The 21,833-nt window shown below is 55.5% G+C and overlaps 1 protein-coding gene across 4 annotated transcripts in view; it reads left to right on the top strand.

The window, feature by feature from the left end:
• The window catches only part of LRRC8A (leucine rich repeat containing 8 VRAC subunit A), a 29,143-nt gene extending 8,520 nt beyond the window's left edge, over window positions 1-20,623 (top strand). For 3 of the 4 annotated variants that reach the window (XM_066367004.1, XM_066367003.1, XM_066367002.1), the window contains 3 exons: window positions 8,660-9,208; window positions 9,670-11,834; window positions 18,757-20,623. In XM_066367004.1, coding sequence (XP_066223101.1) covers window positions 9,678-11,834; window positions 18,757-19,032 — 2,433 coding nt within the window. In that variant the 5' untranslated portion in view covers window positions 8,660-9,208; window positions 9,670-9,677 and the 3' untranslated portion in view covers window positions 19,033-20,623. The other variant, XM_066367006.1, reaches the window with a different exon arrangement.
• The last annotated feature ends 1,210 nt before the right edge of the window (window positions 20,624-21,833 follow it).

The raw sequence follows: 21,833 nt of genomic DNA, 5'->3' as shown, positions 1-21,833 counted from the left end.
ACCCCAGGGGTGCTGCGGTGAACAGAATGTCAGCTCTTCCCCGCCTCCTGTTTGTTCCTGGGGTCCTGAGCAGCTCATGACTCTGGGAGTCCTGGAGGGTCCGGGGACCTGTGGGTGTCTGGGCTGGGCTGTAGGTGTGTGTGCTTTCTGCTCAGCCCTCATCTGGGTGTCTCCCCACTGAATTCTGGGAGTGTTTTCTGCCGTGGCAGCAGGGTTGTGGTAACTATTGCGTGCTTCCCTCTGAGCCAGACATTGGGTCGACACAATATGCATTGTCTTTTAATTCTCACAATAAGCCTCTGAGATAGGTACCATAATAGTCCCCTTTTACAGTTGGAGAAACTGAGGCTCCAAGAGGAAAAGTCGTGGATCTAAGCTCACTTACTCTGAGACATTGCTTCCCTGCAGTGAGGACTGTGCCCTGTGGACATATGCCTTCTACCTGGGTAGGGCAGGCAGGGGTGGACTGACCTTTTCCTAACATAGTGGATGGCAGGTACTTCTTGTAAACTCTTTTACGATCCAGCGAGGGAGGCCTTTTCGCTTTTCCTCAAGTTATAAAAGAACCACATTTAGCATATTCTCCCTCAGGGGAGCATATCCATGCCTTTCCCTCCCCCCTCTTCTTCCCCCACTGGTGTGCATCTCCTAAAGGGACCCCTCGAGACTTGCAACCAGGGGAGCAGCGGGCAGCTCGTCCGGGCTGACCCTCTGGACCTGTCCCCGAGCCCCCTTTTCTCTGACTTCCCAGAGAGCCAGAACAGTCCGCGGGGCTCTGCTGTTGCTTCTATCCTAGGCCCTTCCTGTTTCACTGTCTCCAGCTCTAATAAAAAAAGTTTTTTTAACGTTTACTGATTTTAGACAAAAGGAAGGGAGAGAGAGAGAGACAGGAACATCAGTCTGTTCCTTTATGTTCCTTGACTGGGGATCAAACTGGCAACCTCTATGTTTTGAGGTGATGACAACTGAGCTATCCGGGCAGGGTGAAAAAAAAATTTTTTTAATAATAGAAGAATCTGTAATGTAGACAACTGTCTAAATTCCTACCCGTTCTCAGATTTAACCACATATGGTTCTGTGTATAGCTTTCCAGATTTTTCTGTACATACAGTAATAAGTTTGTTATTGATATAATTTTCTAAAACAAGAATGAGATCATTTTTTCCCTAATATATTTAATTATGGTAAAATATACACAATGTAAAACTTAGTCTCTTAGCCTTTTCTAAGTGTACCATTCAGTGGCGTTAAGTTACCTCACATGGGGCCCTGGCCGGTTGGCTCAGCGGTAGAGCGTCGGCCTGGTGTGCGGGGGACCCAGGTTCGATTCTCAGCCAGGGCACATAAGAGAAGCGCCCATTTGCTTCTCCACACACCCCCCTCCTTCCTCTCTGTCTCTCTCTTCCCCTTCCACAGCCGAGGCTCCATTGGAGCAAAGATGGCCCGGGCGCTGGGGATGGCTCCTTGGCCTCTGCCCCAGGCGCTAGAGTGGCTCTGGTCACGGCAGAGCGACGCCCCGGAGGGACAGAGCATCGCCCCCTGGTGGGCGTGCCGGGTGGATCCCGGTTGGGCGCATGCCGGAGTCTGTCTGACTCTCCCCGTTTCCAGCTTCAGAAAAATACAAAAAAAAGAAAAAAAAGTTACCTCACATGGTACAGCCGCCATCCCTCTCCAGAGCGCTCTTCCTGTTCCCAAACTGAAGCTCTGTCCCCATGGGACACGAACCCCCATTCTCCCTCCCCCCAGCATGCGCCATTCCCCTCTGTCTCTCGGAGTTTCACACTCTCGGGGTCTCCCATCGGTGGGATCGTGCAGGGTTTGTCCTTTTATGACTGGCTTCTTTCACTGATCATAAATTTTATGCTCGCCAGCATTTCTTTTTTTATTGCTTAATATCACTTGGACATCTTTTGGTTTACTGTATACAGATCTCTGGGGTAGTTAACATTATGATTTGTTTGTTTGTTTTATTGATTTTTGAGAGCATAGAGAGAGAGAAAGGCGAGGGCAGGGAGGAGTGGGAAGCATCAACTCATAGTAGGAGTTATGTGCCTTGACCAGGCAAGCCCAGGATTTCGAACCCTCAGCATTCCAGGTCAACTCTTCATACACGTCAGGCACATAATGGATTTTTTATGACCTCAAACATTATTGCACTTGAACTTTCATAATTTGACAATGCATTCATGAAACAATCTGCGGACAACTAGTGTTTTTTTTTTAAATTTTTTTTAAATTTATTCATTTTATAGAGGAGAGAGAGAGAAGGTGGAGGAACAGGAAGCATCAACTCCCATATGTGCCTTGGCCAGGCAAGTGCAGGGTTTTGAACCGGTGACCTCTGCATTCCAGGTCTACACTTTATCCACTGCGCCACCACAGGTCAGGACAACTAGTTTTAACAAAGAATACTTTCAAGCAGATAGGATTGTCCTAAGTTGTTTATTAGGTAACAGTTTTACGAGCATTACTTCCATGAGCAGTAACGGTGGAGCTGGAAAGAATCGGCGAGAGCCACCAGTCGTGAGGTGGAACTCGCAGCCTTCCCACAGCCACGGCTCTTGCAGCCTGCAGGTGTCAGCCCTCGCGTCTCGCTGAGCTTTGGGCTGGTTGGCGATCCGTTGGGTGTCAGACCCTCTGATAGCCTATGGATGGATCAGCGAGGATAACCTCAAAGGATTTGTACGTGGAATCTTCACCAGCCCAGGAAGAATTCAGGACTCTCGGAGCCTCTGTAGTGATTGGCGTCCATCTCGCTCCTTGGCAACAGACCGAAGGCTTTGAGCAAACGTAGCTGGTTAACGCCATGATGATGGACAGGCTTGCCGTGGGTCACAGCCTTAGGAACAGGGCGTTTGCGGTGGCCACAGCGCACATGAATCCAATCTAGGACATGACCTTGCCTGGCCTCGTGTCCGGTCTGCGTGCTTTATCAGCCAGGTTGGGGGGGGAGGGGGCAGTAGAGCGTGGAGAGCTGGCGGTACTGCAGGCAGCACATCCTGAGAAGGGAGCGCGTCCCGTCCCATCGGACTGCTGCTCCCTCCATCGCTCCTGGGTGTACTTGTAAGCGCCCATCTTGGCTTACCCGCTGGCTGCAGCCAGAAGGAAAGGAAGAGCCTTTCTCCCACAATCCCTCTTGGGTTCCTCCAGGGAGTATTCTTCTTTTTTAAAGTTTTATTTATTGATTTCAGTGAGAGAGGACGTGTATGTGCCCTGATTGTGGACCGAGCCAGCAAACTCTGGGCTTTGGGATGATGTTCTAACCAACGAAACTATCCGGCCAGGGCCATTATTCTTATTTTAAAGTTGCAAAAACAGAGGCTTGACTAAATTATTTGCCTGGGGTCATGGAATAGTTTCATGGTAGAGCTGTATTTGATCCTGTGTCTCCACAACTCCAAAGCTCTTGTTTTTTTCAGTCCCTGAGATCTGCCTGCCCCCAAGGGGAGATGCGGGCCTCTGAGTTGCTTATCTGACTCCCAGGAACAGGGATGTTCTAGCCCTGCTGCAGGAACCTGGGCCCGCTGCTCCCCCGGTGTGTGCCACCCCGTGGAAAAGGTCTGGCTGCCCCCAACCCGCGTCTGCATTTCCCCGGGGGCAGGGCAGGACCAGGAAGGGGTGATACTGAATCTGCAGGGTCCTCAGAGACCGCAGGGGCCGCTGAGCCAGTGAGCCGCAGACCGGCGGGAAGGAGGAGCTGACTGCTGCCTCCGGCCCGGCAACCAGTCCAGTTGCCGCTGCCTCCAGCCGAGCCTGGCAGGTGTGAGGACCAGAGAGAAGGCCAGCCAGGATGATTGTTTTGGTACATTTTGTATGAAATAGTTTATATAAAACTATAAAACTAAAACAGATGTCTTTGTATCCAGGACTTAGCTTTGTCAGACCTTAATTGTTTTTTAAACTTTTTTTCCCATTGATTAGAGAGAGAGAGAGAGAGAAGCATCAACTCCTTGTTTCACTTAGTTGTGCGCTCATTGCTTGCCTCTCATACGTGCTCTGAGGATCAAACCTGCCATCTCTGTGTCCAGGATGACACTTTATCTACTGAGTCAGCTGACCAAGGGTGTCAGACCTTAATTTTTGCAATAATGACTTCAGATTCTCTCTCTGTCTCAAATAAATTCAGGCACAATTTCCCAATCCCATTTTCTTCCCCCTCTAAGGAAATTCTTACCTTGATTTGGGGGCCCTCCTTCACTACATGTCAATATATAATTGTAGAAAACCTAATAATAATGTATATGTTCGGTCTATAGCTTGTTTTTAGTTCAACATCGTTTTTTGTTTGTTTGTTTATTTACAGAGACAGAGAGAGAGTCAGAGAGAGGGATAGATAGGGACAGACAGATGGGAATGGAGAGAAATGAGAAGCATCAATCATTAGTTTTTTGTTGCGACACCTTAGTTGTTCATTGATTGCTTTCTCATATCTGCCTTGACCGCAGGCCTTCAGTAGACCAAGTAACCCCTTGCTCGAGCCAGCGACCTTGGGTCCAAGCTGGTGAGCTCTGCTCAAACCAGATGAGCCCTCACTCAAGCTGGCGACCTTGGAGTCTCAAACCTGGGTCTTTTGCATCCCAGTCCAACGCTCTATCCACTGCACCACCGCCTGGTCAGGCTTGTTCAACATCGTTTTGAGGTCTGTCCATGTAGCTACAGTTTATTTACTTTCTTTGCTTTCCTATTCTATTGTTATAAGTAGAGCAGTTTATCCTTCTCTAGAGAATATTTAGTTTGTTGCTGAGTTTTTGCTGTTAGGGACAACTCTTCTGTGAGCATCCCTGTCCGTGGCTTCACATGTATGTGTAAAGCGACTCTGAGATCTGTAACTCGGAGAGAAATTGCTGGATTGTAGGACCTGTGCACCTGACTCCTCCTCTGGGAATTCAGCATGGTTGCCAAGTGCAGGGGAGTGAACTGGCATCTGATGATTTCAGTTTGCGTTCCCTGTTAGTAACGAGATTGAGAATTACTTCATACATTCATTTGCACTTGCATTTTTTTTTTTCTTTGAATTGTCTCTTCATATATTTGGCCATTTTTTTCTCGTATTGGAATGTCTTTTACTTATGTTTCTGGGAGTTCTGTATTTGTTGTATGACCACATGGCCCTTGGTACCTTAACCACCTTTTACAAACCGTGGGCACATCCGTGGCAGATTCTCTGCTTCCTTCCGGACAGGGAAACCGAGGCCAGGGTGGAGAAGCCGTTCCCAGACCTCTGCTAGGAGGCGGTGTTGGCTCTGGAGGGCCGGGCGCAAGGAGAGGGTGGATGCACTGTCTGCAGGACACTTCCTGGAAAGGCCTTTCCGTAACTAGAGGAAAGGGTCCCCACTCCCTCCCATGCCCTCCTGACCACACCCAGGGCGCCTCAGGGGCAGCTGTCGGGACGGGCCCCCTGGGGGAGATGTGATAGGAAGGTGTCCTCTGTCACAGACAGGCACGGAAAATTGGCAGTCACACTTCTCTCCCTGCGCCTCAGTTTCCCTGTCTATAAAATGGGCACGACAAATATTATTCAGCCTAAAAAGGAAGGAAATTCTGATACCTGCTACAACGTGGGTGAACCTGAGCTTGTTATGTTAAGTGAAATAAGCCAGTCACAGAAGGACAGGTAGTGTGTGATTCCACTGATACGAGGTCCCGAGAGTGGTCAAATTTATGGAAACAGGAAGGAGAATGGTGGTGGCCAGGGGTTTGGGGGAGGGAGAGAATGGGGAGTTCGTGTTCAGTAAGTTAGTTTCAGTTTTGTAGGATGACAGGGGTTCTGTGGATGATGGTGGTGCTGGCTGTACAGCAGTGTGAATGGACTCACTGCCACGGAACCATACGTCTAAAAATGGTTAAAATGGTAAATTTAATGTTATATATATTTTAATACGATAAAAATTTTTGAGAAAAAAATGGGCACTGAAACAATATGCACCTTTTGGGCTTGCGAAGCGTCTGGGCTTGGCCCTCGGTCATCAGCCTGGGAGTGGGGAGCTGCTCTAACTGGGTGCTTCAGTGTGCAGTCACCTTGAGTTGCCCGCTCGGAGGGCGAGGGCGGGGCAGGAGCTGCACTGGAGCCCCCTGCCTGTGGGGGACCCACCTTCCTCCGAGCCCTGAGGGTGGACAGCTTCCCCTCTGGCCCCGCAGCCCAGCCAGCCCAGGTTCACTCAAACCAGGCGACAGGCTCCCTCTCCTCTCCGCCACACCCTGCGGCCCACGCCTTTGCCGCATCCACTCTGGCCCTCTCCCCATCTCAGGCTCTCTTGAGACCCTCTCAATTTGTTGACCACCTACTGTGTGCGGAAGACCCCTGTCCCCGAGGAGCATCTGGTCCTCTCCCACGTGACAAAGAGGTTGAGGAGAGTTGGCAGGAGCCGAGACTGACTGCATGCCCCCCTTTGCACTGAGCTCTGTAGAAGCCTGAAGTCCCATGCACCTTTCCAGCAGCCCAGTGTGACGTCCTGCCCCTGGTGTTGTGCAGAACTCGAGGCTGCACGCCTCTCTGAAGCCCTTCCCAGCACGAAGTCTGCATCCATTTCTCCAGCCGCAGCCGCAGCCGTGCCTCCCTGCACACGACCCAGTTATCTGGGCACTGTGCCCCCCCACCCTCTCCCCCACACTCTCACTGGACCCAGAGGCCCCTGAGGTAGGGGATATACCATGGTTACTTTGATGGCCCCATAGGACCGAGCCAAGGCTGAGCAGAGTTCAGGATGTGCTTCAACACCAGATGTTGGAGATGTGTGCGTGGAGGGCGGGTCAGCCAGGCATACTGGACAGACGGACTGGACTGTTTCCTGCCTCTCAGCCTCCAGCTCCTTCACCTGGAGATGCAGCTGTGAGCAGTTCCCACCTTAGTGCCCGAGTCAGGCGGCAGCGTGTGCAGAGCTCAGGACAGCAGGGGCGCCGAAGCCCCTCCTCACTGTGGGGCGGTGTTCTCCAGGCTCTACACACCCGATCCCCCTCCGAAACCAGGAGGTTGCAGCCACATCCTGCCTGGCCATAAACTGCCTCCCCGCCCCCGTGCTGGCATCCTGCCGTGGCGCACTCCTTCTGGATTCTCCAGGGCAGGCTGTCGCTGGCCCTCGGGCCCTCTCCCCTCGGTTCCTCCTCCCTTCCTGTCCCCAGTTATTGGGTATCCGCTGGATGTGGACTTGGGGAGCCAGGAAGGGAGGGACAAATGTCCGTTGTCAGCGTCTCAGCTGTGAGCTGGCTGCTTGATTCAGCAGGCCGTCCCCTGGAGTGCCACTTTCCCAGGAGTGTAGGTGGTGTGAGGAGCCAGCTGGTCATTAGAGGGCCTGGGCTTTCCTGTGGGGTGTGTGGCCTATGCCTCCTGGCCTCACCAGGACGCCGATCCCTGGGCTGTAGCCACCTGCCCAGGGCAGTGCTGGTGTCTGCTGGCCCTGCGGTGACCTGAGCTCTGGAAACCCAGTGGGGGTGGGGGCGGGGGCGGCTGACTCCTGTGCTCAGTCTCTTGGTGCTCCTGGTGTGGGAGACCCCTGGGCAGGTGGAGAGAAGGCCCAACGGTGGTAAGGACCCTAGTGCGGAGGTGGACAGATATGCTGGGGTCTGGTCTCGGCTCTGCCCTCAGCTATAAGAGTGACGTTGGGCAGGTGACTGTCCTCTGGGCCTTGGCTCCCCCACCTGTGGATTGGGGCTGAAGAGAGGCCTTGCACTGGGCATTGAAGGGATTCCATGAAAGGGCCCCCACGGTAAGGGGAGCTCGGTGCCAAGCACACACCCACCTCTGCCCCAGTTCCTTCACAGGGCTCTGTGTCTCTTTCCTCCTGTCCTCCCGCCCGTCCCATCCCAGCATGCCCTAGAAGGACGGGATGTGAAGTTTGCAGAGGCCCTGTTCTGTGAAGTGGTTATTCCAGTTGTCATATTATCAGTAATCACAATAAGTTGGCCCAGTCCCTAACCTGGGTACTCTTGTTTCTCTCCCAAGAGAAATAGACCCATTTGTCAAAGCATAGGTACTTAAACCTTGGTTTAAAGTCTATGTTAGGCCCTGGCCAGATGGCTTGGTTGGTTAGAGCTTCGTCCTGAAGTACAGAGGTTGCCAGTTCAATCCCCGGTCAGGTCACGTAAAGGAACAGATCCACGTTGCTGTCTCTCTTTCTCCCTCCCTCACTTCCTCTCTCTCTCTTTTTTTTTTTTTGTGTGACAGAGACAGAGTCAGAGATAAGGACAGACAGACAGGAAAGGAGAGAGATGAGAAACATCAATTCTTTGTTGCTGCTCCTTAGTTGTTCATTGATTGATTTCTCATATGTGCCTTGACGGGGGTGGGGGGGTGGATACAGCAGACCGAGTGACCCCTTGCTCAAGCCAGCGACCTTGGGCTCAAGCTGGTGAGCCTTGCTCAAACCAGATGAGCCCGCGCTCAAGCTGGCGACCTCGGGGTCTTGACCTGTATCCTCCATGTCCCAGTCCGACTCTCTATCCACTATCCACTGGTCAGGCCCTCTCTCTCTAAATCAATAAATTTTTTTTTAAGTCTATTATAGAAAATAAAGTGTAAAATCACAATTTTAATGAAAAAAATATATACAGAAAGCACTAGAAGATTATTTAGTACTCACTGAAAAGTTAACAGCGGGCAACCCTGGGTGGCGTTTTCACAGGGGCTTTTACTTCTGTTCTTAACGCTTTTTCTTTTCCCCAGGCATTCTCCCACGAGCATCTAGTCCTGTCCTCATCCCATTCGTCTTAGACTGCTCCTTACGAGAACACCGTACCTTGGCGGAGCGTCTGCGGATGAGATTCCTTACCCACGTTTGTTGTGCGGCACACCTCCTGTATGTTACCGGCTGGATTTCCTGAGTGTGGCTTCTTATCTCCTGTTCTCCAAACGTGGCCAATCATTAGTGTCACTGAAGCCACGTGTTAAAAATTCAGACTCCTGGCTTTACCCAGGACCTGCCGAATGGGACTCATCAAGGAGAGAACCTGTTGTTGCTGCCTTTAATCTCTTTATGCACACGCGTGGATGGACACAGCCAGAGATAATTTTACCTAAATGCATATTCGCGATCGCCTCATCCTGCTTCGGGCAGAGAACGGTCTTGTTCTCTGGTCCCCTCCCCCGGGAGCTCATCGTCACGCCTACTCTGTGTGTGTCCTCCGGCCCGCCCAGTGCTCTCGGAACCCTGTATGAACATAACTACATGCGCGCGCACAGGCGTTTCCCAGCTTCCCTATTTGGTTTACGAAAGTGAGTTCCTATTCAGCCCTCTTCTCCATTTGGCTTTTACTCACACTTTGCAGAAATCTCTTCCAGTCACTGGCGCCTCACGGCAGCTGCTTCCGAGTGAACCGGGGTCAGTCTGATCAGTAGGAGGCTGGGGTCGAGCTGGGAGTCCTGAGGGACCTTGCTGGAATGCAGGGGCTCCTGTGAGGCCGCATTAGCCACCTGTCAGTGTGGGTCCTGACCGCAGTGCTCAGTCCTCCCGTCTGCTAAGCGGGGAGGCTGCCTGCCTTCCCCACAGTGGTTTCCCAGCCACTGGGTGACCACACGATTCCTGGAGAAAAGCCCTGCGCATGGCGAGGCTCTGACTCTCAGATAGACTCGAGGTGGAATTTTGGACAGCGGGTCTATTGTCTCTTTCTCCTAGCCCTGGGGTTCCAGAAAGCCAGGCTGCCCTGCAGTAACCCCCTCATGTGGGTCCCTTTCAGGTTGAACCATGATTCCAGTGACAGAGCTCCGCTATTTTGCGGACACACAGCCAGCATACCGGATCCTGAAGCCGTGGTGGGACGTGTTCACCGACTACATCTCCATTGTCATGCTCATGATCGCCGTCTTTGGGGGCACCCTGCAGGTCACCCAGGACAAGATGATCTGTCTCCCTTGTAAGTGGGTCACCAAGGACTCATGCAACGATTCTTTCCGGGGCTGGGCGGCCCCCAGCCCAGAGCCCACCTACCCCAACTCCACCATCCTGCCGATCCCTGACACGGGCCCCACTGGCATCAAGTACGACCTGGACCGGCACCAGTACAACTACGTGGACGCCGTGTGCTATGAGAACCGCCTGCACTGGTTCGCCAAGTATTTCCCCTACCTGGTTCTCCTGCACACGCTCATCTTCCTGGCCTGCAGCAACTTCTGGTTCAAGTTCCCGCGCACCAGCTCCAAGCTGGAGCACTTTGTCTCTATCCTGCTCAAGTGCTTCGACTCGCCTTGGACCACGCGGGCCCTGTCAGAGACGGTGGTGGAGGAGAGCGACCCCAAGCCAGCCTTCAGCAAGATGAATGGCTCCATGGACAAGAAGTCGTCAACTGTCAGCGAGGACGTGGAGGCCACCGTGCCCATGCTGCAGCGGACCAAGTCTCGGATTGAGCAGGGCATCGTGGACCGCTCGGAGACAGGGGTGCTGGACAAGAAGGAGGGTGAGCAGGCCAAGGCGCTGTTTGAGAAGGTGAAGAAGTTCCGGACCCACGTGGAGGAGGGGGACATCGTGTACCGCCTCTACATGCGGCAGACCATCATCAAGGTCATCAAGTTCATCCTCATCATCTGCTACACCGTTTACTACGTGCACAACATCAAGTTCGACGTGGACTGCACCGTAGACATCGAGAGCCTGACCGGCTACCGCACCTACCGGTGCGCCCACCCTCTGGCCACGCTCTTCAAGATCCTGGCATCCTTCTATATCAGCCTGGTCATCTTCTACGGCCTCATCTGCATGTACACGCTGTGGTGGATGCTGCGCCGCTCCCTCAAGAAGTACTCGTTCGAGTCCATCCGCGAGGAGAGCAGCTACAGTGACATCCCCGACGTCAAGAACGACTTCGCCTTCATGCTGCACCTCATCGACCAGTACGACCCCCTCTACTCCAAGCGCTTCGCCGTCTTCCTGTCAGAAGTGAGCGAGAACAAGCTGCGGCAGCTCAACCTCAACAACGAGTGGACGCTGGACAAGCTGCGGCAGCGGCTCACCAAGAACGCGCAGGACAAGCTGGAGCTGCACCTCTTCATGCTCAGCGGCATCCCGGACACCGTGTTCGACCTGGTGGAGCTGGAGGTGCTCAAGCTGGAGCTGATCCCGGACGTGACCATCCCGCCCAGCATCGCCCAGCTCACGGGCCTGAAGGAGCTGTGGCTGTACCACACGGCGGCCAAGATCGAGGCCCCCGCCCTGGCCTTCCTGCGCGAGAACCTGCGGGCGCTGCACATCAAGTTCACGGACATCAAGGAGATCCCGCTGTGGATCTACAGCCTGAAGACGCTGGAGGAGCTGCACCTGACGGGCAACCTGAGCGCCGAGAACAACCGCTACATCGTCATCGACGGGCTGCGGGAGCTCAAGCGCCTCAAAGTGCTGCGGCTCAAGAGCAACCTGAGCAAGCTGCCCCAGGTGGTCACGGACGTGGGCGTGCACCTGCAGAAGCTGTCCATCAACAACGAGGGCACCAAGCTCATCGTCCTCAACAGCCTCAAGAAGATGGTGAACTTGACCGAGCTGGAGCTGATCCGCTGCGACCTGGAGCGCATCCCCCACTCCATCTTCAGCCTCCACAACCTGCAGGAGATCGACCTCAAGGACAATAACCTCAAGACCATCGAGGAGATCATCAGTTTCCAGCACCTGCACCGCCTCACCTGCCTTAAGCTGTGGTACAACCACATCGCCTACATCCCCATCCAGATCGGCAACCTCACCAACCTGGAGCGCCTCTACCTGAACCGCAACAAGATCGAGAAGATCCCCCCCCAGCTCTTCTACTGCCGCAAGCTGCGCTACCTGGACCTCAGCCACAACAACCTGGCCTTCCTCCCCGCCGACATCGGCCTCCTGCAGAACCTGCAGAACCTGGCGCTCACCGCCAACCGGGTGAGTGCCCGGCCCTGGCTCCGCGTGCAGCCCGTGGGGGGGTGCTCGGAGCCTCACCTGTGTCCCCAGAAGGGGAGCTTTTACACACACAGCTCTCCTGGGCCCCACTCCACACCTGCCACACCAGGGTCCTTGGGGCTGGGAGGAGCCTGTCTCCCCACAGAATGCTACAGAGTTCTCTGGCCAGGAGGGACACGGTGGTCAGGTGCAGTCTGTCCTCAACGTGTCTTTGTGCAGGTTCTTTATAGGCAGGGATGTGCAGGGGCAGGAGAGCCAAGGCTTGTGGTTGGTTCTCTCTCTCTCCCTCCTTCTCCCTCCCCCTCTCTCCCTCTCTTCTCTCTCCCTCCTTCTCCCTCCCTCTCTCTCCCTCTCTTCTCTCTCCCTCCTTCTCCCTCCCTCTCTCTCCCTCTCTTCTCTCTCCCTCCTTCTCCCTCCCTCTCTCTCCCTCTCTTCTCTCTCCTTCCTTCTCCCGCCCTCTCTCTCCCTCCTTCTCCCGCCCTCTCTCTCTCCCCCCCTCTCCCTCTCTCCTTCTCCCTCTGTTTCCCTCCCTCTCCCTCTCTGTCCCTCTCTCTCTTTCTCCCTCCCTCTCTCTCACCCTCTCTCTCTCCTTGTCTCTCCATCTCTCTCCTCTCTCTCTCCTCTCTCCTTCTCTCTCCCTCTTTCTCCCTCCCTCTCTTCTTCTCTCTCCCTCCTTCTCCCGCCCTCTCTCTCTCCCTTTCTCCCTTCCTCTCTGTTTCCCTCCCTCTCCCTCTGTCTCCCTCTCCCTCTCTCTCTCTGTTCCTCTCTCTCTTTCTCCTTCCCTCTCTCTCTCCTTGTCTCTCCTTGTCTCTCCCTCTCTCTCCTCTCCCTCTCTCTCCCTCTCCTCCCCCCCCTCTCTCCCTCTCCTCCCCCCCCCCTTCTCTCTTGTTGGTGTGGGAGTTGGGACTTAACCTAGAGCTAAACATATTGTCCCAGACCAGATTTGGAGCTGAAGTGCCAGTCTGAGTTCATAGAAACAGGAAGTGTTGGTGACTGCTGCCCCCTGAGGGAAGGCCAGACCGTCTCCACAACCCCTGGCGCGCTGCTCTCACTCCTCTCCCGCTGCATTTGGGTGGGGGGGGTGGAGGGCAGTGGAGGGCTTGGTGGGGGCTGACGTACCACCTGCTTCTGTGGAGAGGAAATGGTGCAAACGGTTTGGGGCGTGTTGTGGGAGGCCACACCCTAGAGACGTTTGCCAGTCTCTTGGCTGGCCTGGGAAGCCCCCCACCCCTGGCCCCTCCACAGAGACGGGTGGGTGGGGTCGAGGGCAGAGTGCTCCTGTGGCTTTGTGGTCAGGCCTCTGCAGTAAAAGCAAAGCCACAGCCACTGGGGGACCTCCCCTGGCCACCCCTCCTGGGGACCTTCAGGGAGGTTGACAATGGAAAGATCAGGTCTGCTGGGTCCCTACTTTCAGGGTGAAGACTCGTAGTGAGGTAGTTGGTAACAGAGTTCCGGGGCCCAGGGCTGGGACACCCAGGAGAGGCCGATTCAGCCACGACCTCCCGGCCTCCACCAAAGGCAGTGGCATAGAGCGGCCCCACCGGTTAGAGAGCGTTTGCTGTGTGTCAGCCCTGTGCAGGGCACGGCGTTCCCTGCATCCCCAGTTTCCAGCAGCCCAGACGCAGCGGCAGTTGCCCCAGAAATGCCCCTGCCCAGGGAAGGACCGCCTTCTCCAGTGTCACTCAGATGGGAGGGTCCAGGCATGCCACTTAGAAGCTCCCCTCTCGTTTTCCCTAAGCCTCTCTGACTGCAAACCAGCCTGTCTCCGCGTATCAGAGATGGTGACAGATCCTGTTTCCCTTCCCTAAATTAGAACTGTGCACACCTGTGAGAGGGGACAAGGGAGAAGGGTGCTTCACCCTGCAGAACGACCCCCAGAGCCTGGCACAGGCCACTGACGAGGAAGACGGACTCCAGCTGAGAGGCCATGTTTGCAGAGCACCAAACCCGCAGCCCCTTCTGTAACATGTGGGGGGGCCCAGGTGGCTCCCCCAGAACACAGCCTGAGGCAGGCTGCCCCTGGAGCTGGGTCAGACGTGGCCATCCCATGACACTCTGGACCGCCTGCTCCGTCCAGGGAGCTGTGTGGGGGCGTGCGGCTTGATGAGCCCTCCTACCAGCTGGAGGGTGTGGCCAGGCGGTTCCCCATCCTGTCCCCCACCCCTAGCTGCAGCACACGTGTTAGGTCACGTCTGTTGGCTGAGGTCACCCCTCAGGAAAGGAGCTGGCGCAGGCATTCACACTGTCCCTGGGAAGGAGACCCCCTGACACCCTGTTTATTGTACTGCTTAATCACATCCTGTCCCCACCCTGGAATGCCAGAGGCCTTATAGGGAAAATAGCTCACTTGGGCCAGTCCTAGTAGCCTCCTCCTTCTAAGCTGGTGCCCCTCTCCCTCCTCAGGGGCCTGACAGCTCCTTGGGAGCCACCTTGGCTGCAGGTAGAAAGGCAGGGCCGGGTATGGTCCGGCTCAGGTCCTTGACCTTTGCTTTTCCAGTTTAAACTCATGGTCAGGAGTACCTTGAAAAAAGCAGACGATCATTTGTCCATTACTCATTCATTTGTCGCCTTGGCAAGGGTGTTCTGAGTACTCCTGGTGTGGAATGAGGTGCTGGGGACACAGGACAGACAAGGCCCACGGGCCGTCCATCCTGAGTCCACTATCTCATGGGAAAGACAATGAGTACAGCCTGACCAGGCGGTGGCACAGTGAATAGAGCGTCGGACTGGGATGCGGAAGACCCAGGTTCGAGGCCCCGAGGTCGCCAGCTTGAGCGTGGGCTCATCTAGTTTGAGCAAAGCTCACCAGCTTGGACCCAAGGTCGCAGGCTCCAGCGAGGGGTTACTCGATCTGCTGAAGGCCCGCGGTCAAAGCACGTATGAGAAAGCAATCAATGAATAACTAAGGTGTCGCAATGAAAAACTAATGATTGATGCATCTCATCTCTCTCCGTTCCAGTCTGTCTGTCTCTGTCTATCCCTCTCTCTGACTCACTCTCTGACTCTGTAAAAAAAAAAAAGGAAAAAAGAAAGAAAGACAATGAGTACAGTGTGATGAGCTCCACAGGGGCTTACGTCTCCTGGGGACCCAGCTTAGCCCAGGGCTAGCAGGCCTCCCGGAGGAGGGACATCTCCCCTGGCCCTGCAGAATGAGGAGGGGGGAGAAGCAAACAGGACTCGAGTAGGTTCTGTCCCTGGAGGAACTGAAGGCGGTGGGGATGCGCAGTGAGCCGCCCTGGAGTTCGGACTTTCCCCTGAGGCCGGGGCCAGGCTGTCCACCAGGTCTGGGAGGGGCATCCTGTGTTCCCGCTTCCCTTTCAGTGATCAGTCTTTGTTTGTTTCATGTCCACCCTTCTTCCAGGCTGTAAACTCAGGACAAGGACCTTGGCTCTTTCCGTGTACTGTGCATGTTCGCCGCACTCGCGCTGAGCGGATGAGATGCAGGCTGACTCGCAGTTTAGAGACCACTCTGCTGCGGGGCGAGGGGTGGGCAGGAGGGGCCGGGCAAGCAGGCAGGAGGCCACCGAAACCTGGGTGCAGCCTCAGGGGCGTGCCTGCCCCGGCAGGGCTGCCAGGGAGGGGAAGACAGGGTTTCCAGGAGACTGGAGGCAGAACCCACAGGATGTACACTGAGTTGGCCAGGGGGAGGGGGGTAAGGGAGCGGTCTGGGGTGATTCGAGGTGTTTCACCTGGCTGCCTCGGTAGATGGATGGTCATTGAGACAGGACACAGGAGAAGGCACAGCTTTTCAAAGAGGAAATTGTATATCCTCTGTTGGGTGTCTAGGGCCCTGGGATGTCCCAAGAGGCCATACTGAGTCGGTTTGAAGGTCAGGGTGTCATCGCCGCAGGGCTCACGGGTAAGAGGGGTCCTCGACAAGGTCACCAGGGAGAGAGGAAGGAGGGGAGAGGAAGGAAGTCTGGCTGGAGCCTTCAGGGTGGAGAGCAGCCGAGCAGGGCCAGGCAGGAGTGTGGGCTCATGGCGCGCGAGGGAGTCAGGTGTAAGAAAAACAAGTTCAGGTCCAGTGGATTAGGAGTGACAGCTGGTGACTTTAGCCAGGGTGTCAAGGCTGGGGGTGGGGTGCGGAAGCTGGATCACAGTGGGCTAAGGAGAGATGGCGTCTTTCTAGATACTGCTTGGGGTGGTTGGAGAATGATGGAGCAGTCTCAGAGGCTCCTGGGAGTTTGTCTTTTTCAACAATCAGGTCGACCTGAGGCTGCTTCAGTGCTGGTAGGGGCGCCTCTGAGGCTGAGGAGGCGGGAGAGAGCAAGGCTGGGGGTGACGAGAACTTCAAGCCTTCAGAGGACAAGTGACACCCCGGGAGGAAAGACAGGTCCCAAGGACAGTGTGGCCGTAGCAGGGCACTGAGCCATTGAAGGCATCTTTTTTTTTTAATTTTCCCAATGATTTGAGAAAGAAAGAGGAAGGGAGGGAGGGAGGGAGGCATCCACGAGAGAACTTGTTGTTCTGCTTAGGTGTTCCGTTTAGTTGTACACTCACTGGTTGCCTCTTGCATGTGCTCTGAATCATCCTGGCCATTGGGCACAGGGGTGGTAGTTTTGGAAGCCCACTTCAAGAGTCTGTCTTAAAATGGCCACAGTGTCCCTCATAGTGTGGCCTCTGCCCAGCCATATCCACAGTGATTTCCCTGTTAACAAGGACAAGTTCCTCAACCAGAACGTGCATCTTCTTCCAAAATGGCCAGAGAGAGCAAGAGCCATTAAGTGGAGGTCCAAGTCTGCCCAAAGGTCTTCAGCCAAGAGGCATTTCTAGTCCTACCTTTTTTTTTCTTTTTTTTTTTTTTTCTTTTTCTGAAGCTGGAAACGGGAGAGACAGTCAGACAGACTCCCGCATGCGCCCGACCGGGATCCACCCGGCACACCCACCAGGGGGCGACGCTCTGCCCACCAGGGGGCGATGCTCTGCCCCTCCGGGGCATCGCTCTGTTGCAACCAGAGCCACTCTAGCGCCTGGGGCAGAGGCCAAGGAGCCATCCCCAGCGCCCGGGCCATCTTTGCTCCAATGGAGCCTCAGCTGCGAGAGGGGAAGAGAGAGACAGAAAGGAAGGAGAGGGGGAGGGGTGGAGAAGCAGATGGGTGCTTCTCCTGTGTGCCCTGCCCGGGAATCGAACCCGGGACTTCTGCACGCCAGGCCAACGCTCTACCACTGAGCCAACTGGCCAGGGCCCCAACCTTTTTTTCCCCCGTATATTTCTGAAGTGAGAAGCAGGGAGGCAGAGAGACAAACTCCTGCATGCTCCCAACCGGGATCCACCAGGCATGCCCAACAGGGGGCGATGCTCTGCCCATCTGAGGCATTGCACCGTTGCAACTGGAGCCATTCTAGCACCTGAGCCATGGAGCCATCCTCAGCACCCGGGCCAACTTTGCTCCAGTGGAGCCTTGGCTGCGGGAGGGGAAGAGAGAGACAGAGAGGAAGGAGAGGGGGAGGGGTGGAGAAGCAGATGGGCGTTTCTCCTGTGTGCCCTGGCCGGGAATCGAACCCAGGACTTCCACACACCGGGCTGATACTCTACCACTGAGCTAGCTGGCCAGGGCCTCTAGTCCAACCTTTTCATTCTACAGATGGGGAAACTGAGGCCCAGTTAGGGAATGGGCTCTGCCCAGGGTTACACTACCAACAGGTGCCCTATTTGGCAGACTGGAATGTTAGTGGGAGTCAGAGGAAGCAGACTTGACCCTTCCAGCTTGCAGTGTTGCATTTTACTTCTCTAAGCCTTAGCCTTTTTGGCAGGAAAATGGGGACAGTGACAGAGCAACCTCAGAGCTGGGAAGGTTCCTCCTGCCTGTCACATCTGAAGTAGGTTGTTTTAGGACAGACTGGCTCAATAGGAACTCATATTTATAACTGACACTCGCAGAAGGGCAAGGAAGAAGCTGGCACTAGTGAGCCCACCCTGTGTGCCAGGAGACACTGTGTCCCCACTCGGGCCCCATGTCTACTCCTTATTGCGGACACTTAGCAGAGCGTGGGCTGTTGGGCCAGGTTCAAACTTGGCTCCACCACTTTCTAGCTGTGAACAGCTAGGCAAGTTAGCTTCTCTAGGGCCTCAGTTATCCCACCTGTAAAGTGGGAAGAGTGTTGACAGAGTATTTACAGGTTGTTTCAAAGTTAAAAGTTAATAGTCTCAGTGCTCAGAGTGAGCCTGCCTGTGTAGTAAGCTGCTAATGGGTGTTGTCTGTTGTTCTAATTTTGAAAAGTCAGAAGGAGGGGACTCCGAAGGGCCACTATGGGGCTCCCTGCACTCATGAACCGCTGGTGACTTGACAGATGAGGAAACTGAGGCCCTAGGAAGGGAAAGTGACACAGCTGGGGTTCTCACTCCTGTGGGTGAGTGCTCCCAGTTCTCAGCAACATGTAAGGGCGTGGAACTTTCCCAGTGGTGCCACTCTACTTTCATAAGGTGTTCTCACACCAGACAGGACCAGCGGCCTGCTCCTGATGAGCCTGGGCGGTGGATGGGGCTGTGGAGTGGTGGTAGCTGGCTGGCGTGATGTGCCTCAGGGTGCCAGGTGCTGAGAAACGGTGGGGAGCGAGGTGGACCAGACCTGCCCTCTAGGGCTCAGTCTCAGGGTGACAGGCAGCCAGACGGTCTCACCATTGAGAGATCAGTGCTGGTGGGGGCACGTGGGTGCCATTGATTATCCAGTCTGGGAAGGCTTCCTGGAGAATGTGACTGCAGAACTGAGACGTAAAGTACAGGTGAAAGTAAGCCAGACTTAGGCCCAGATTGTGCTGGTGCTGGGGCCCAAGGGCGCTGAAATGGGCCTCCGAGAAGGTGCCAGTGCCCAGGGGAGGGGGGGAGGGGAGGGAAGCCCTGGACCCAGAGGCCCTCAGGTCTGAGCTGTGCCCACCTCACCATCCCCTGCTCCTTTTTCTCCAGATCGAGGCTCTGCCCCCAGAGCTCTTCCAGTGCCGGAAGCTGCGGGCCCTGCACCTGGGCAACAACGTGCTGCAGTCGCTGCCCTCGCGGGTGGGCGAGCTGACCAACCTGACCCAGATCGAGCTGCGGGGCAACCGGCTCGAGTGCCTGCCCGTGGAGCTGGGCGAGTGCCCGCTGCTCAAGCGCAGCGGCCTGGTGGTGGAGGAGGACCTGTTCAACACGCTGCCCCCCGAGGTGAAGGAGCGCCTGTGGCGGGCTGACAAGGAGCAGGCCTGAGCCACGGGGGCCACGGACACAGGGCTGGCCCACAGCGGCCGGCAGTGGGACCGCCACGTGGGTCCTCCGGCCTGGGCACCCAGAAACCCTGGGCCAGCGGGCCCCGCCTCTCGGCCTGGGCCGGAGCCCGAGGGTGGATGGGAGCTGGGCCAGGGTGGCAGGACCGTACTGAGGGCTGGCCCCTTTGCTCCCTGAGACTCATGCCCGCAGGGCAGGCGCCTGCTGGGGAGATCGGAGACCTATAATCTGTCTCAGAGGCTGTGTTTGGACAATCAGAGCCTCCTCCCGGAGGCTAGAGGCCGCCCCGGCGGTGGAGCCCATGCCAGACGCCCAGGGACGTCGACTTAGCTCTTGGTATTTATTTTTCTCTAACTCCCGCCCCCTCCCTTCTGACAACTCCCACATTCCCAGAAAGTTCCACTCTCCTGGGGGTGTGAAGGAAGGGTAGGCTGTTCTGCTTTTCCTGTAGTGGCGATGCCGCCAGCGTTTCGTGCCCACCTGGACTTGAGCAGGGTGGCCCGGGTGAACCAGCTGTGGGACTGTCACCCCGTGTGCTGGGCTGGGCTCTGGCGGCATAGCGCGGGAGAACAGGCCACCAGGGAGAAAGGCCAGACCTGGGGCTTGCCTCATGAGTTTCAGACTTTTTTTTTTAAGTAAAAAAATTTTTTAAGCTTTGGAAATTGAGGGTTTGGGTATTAAAAAAAAAAAAAAATTAAAAAAAAAAGACACTAAAAGGCCAGTGAGTCGAGAGTCTCAGGGTGGGTGCATTTCCCCTGGAGCAGAGCAGCAGGACTCGGGGCGTTTCCTTTCTCGGGGTGTCTTCCAAATCTGGTGTGACCTTGGGCCAGAGTTCTGTTTGTTCCGCTCCTCCCCTCCGGTGAGGACTTTTCTGTTTTGTTTTTGGTGTCTTGTTTTCCTTCTCCATGTGTCTTGGCAGGCACTCCTTTCTGTGGCTGTTGGCCAAAGGGAATGTTCTGGAGCTGCCAAGAGGGGAGGAGACTCGGGTTGGCTAATCCCCGGATGAACGGTGCTCCATCCTCCCCGTCCTGTCCCTCGTCACAGTGTTAAGGAGCTGAGAGGAGCTACCTCGCCCAGACGCTGCTTTCCCACCTCATGTGTCATGAGTTTGCCCGGTGTCATCACTAGCCTCTGCCGCTTACGTCAGCCTTGTCACCACCTGGTCCTGCCGAACAAGACTGTGGGAGGCAGGGGCGTGGCTGGGGAGGTCGTCCCTGGAAGAGCAGGCTCCCCAGGTTTCTGTTCCAGTGTCTGTCCCAGGCGCCTGGCACGCAGGGCCCACTCAGCGCCTGGTGGTGAGAAGCCACCTCACTTTAGATCCGTCACCGGGGTCCCCGCCTTAGAAGGGTCCCTGCCCTATCTCAATCACTTGGACACTAAGGCACGTTTTAGCGTCTCTCGTCTTAACGATTATGTCTATTTGTCCATTTGTGTTTTCCTGCGTCGTGTCATCAGATGTAATCCTCAGAAAAATAACGCACACTAGCCTCTGACAACCACGAAGCAATCTGTTACACGTGGGTCTGAACTTGTAGACTCGTTCAAATATCAAATAAATCTATAACAGAAAGTAGTCTTTGGAGGTCTCGATGCTGTGGGGCACCCTTCTCCCCGCTCTCTGCGGCACACTGGGCCTGTGGACCGTTTCCTGCGTACCTAGGAGACAGTGAACTCTCACCACCCTGTGGACAGAAGCTGGAAAGAGCACCTGTCACGTGTCGGGCGTGGACCCCGCCAGGGCTCCCACAGCCAGTGCGTTCTCTGCTGGCCGGGTTGCCTGTGGGTCAGGCCCTTGTGAGCTTGGATGGGAAGGGGGAGAGAGGGCTCTCGGGTCCTGGTCCCTGTAGTCATCCCTGCAGATCCTTTCCCTCCCGCGGCCTCTGTATCCCCATCTGTACTATGGGAGTCTCCTCTCTGCTCTCATACGTTCTTGTAATCACAACAGCCAGTTCCCAGGACACTGCAGAGGTGGGGCTGAAGTGACCCTGGAAGGGCCAGACCAGCTCCCAGCCCCTTGGGGCGTCTGCTGAAGGTGGGGGGTCAAGGACAGAGGCCCCGGGAGATGGGAAGGGCTGCCCTCAGGTGCTAGCTCTGCTGTTCATATGACATGGGGCCTCAGTTTCCTCACTGGTAAAGGTCAGGATGGTGTTGGCAGCCTTGTAGGATTGTTCTGAGGCTCACTCGTGATGGTTCTGTGGGTAGGTAGAGCTTTTAGCAGAGGGCCTGCCTGCTAGGGCCCAACAAAGGATATTTCCTCCTGAAGCAGTGAGGCTTGTGTTGGGCTGACATGGGGGCCCTCAGGCAGGGGTCTTTGGTGAAGAAGAAGGGGCATTGTGTCTGACCTTGGCCCTAGTGATGAGGCCTTAGCTGCTACTTGGGCACATCCTCTGTGACAGGCGAGAACCTGTCCTGCCTCCTGGGCTCTGACCCCTCCAGGCAACCTTAGGATTAAGCCAGGGCTTTCTTCCTCTCTGCCCCTGACATGGACTTTCAGAGCGGGAGGCTGAGCAGCTGTGCCTGGACGTCCTCTTAGGCCTGTAAAGCCAGGAGCCACGGCCACCATCACAGCAGCCTGGCCCATGCAGGTTTGCATTTGATTTGGACAGACGGTAATGCAACAGCAGAGCCAAGAACTGGTGGGCCATCGTCTTTATCCTAGTTTGCACCCGGCGGGCAAGAAATACACACAGTGGCCCTGGCCGGTTGGCTCAGTGGTAGAACGTCGGCCTGGCGTGCGGGTGTCCTGGGTTCGATTTCCGGCCAGGGCACATAGGAGAGGCGCC

Source organism: Saccopteryx leptura, chromosome 2 (assembly GCF_036850995.1).
Source record: "Saccopteryx leptura isolate mSacLep1 chromosome 2, mSacLep1_pri_phased_curated, whole genome shotgun sequence".
Taxonomy (NCBI): Eukaryota; Metazoa; Chordata; class Mammalia; order Chiroptera; family Emballonuridae; genus Saccopteryx; species Saccopteryx leptura.
The sequence above is the reverse complement of the archived record's forward strand: the minus strand, read 5'-3'. Positions and strand labels throughout refer to the sequence as shown.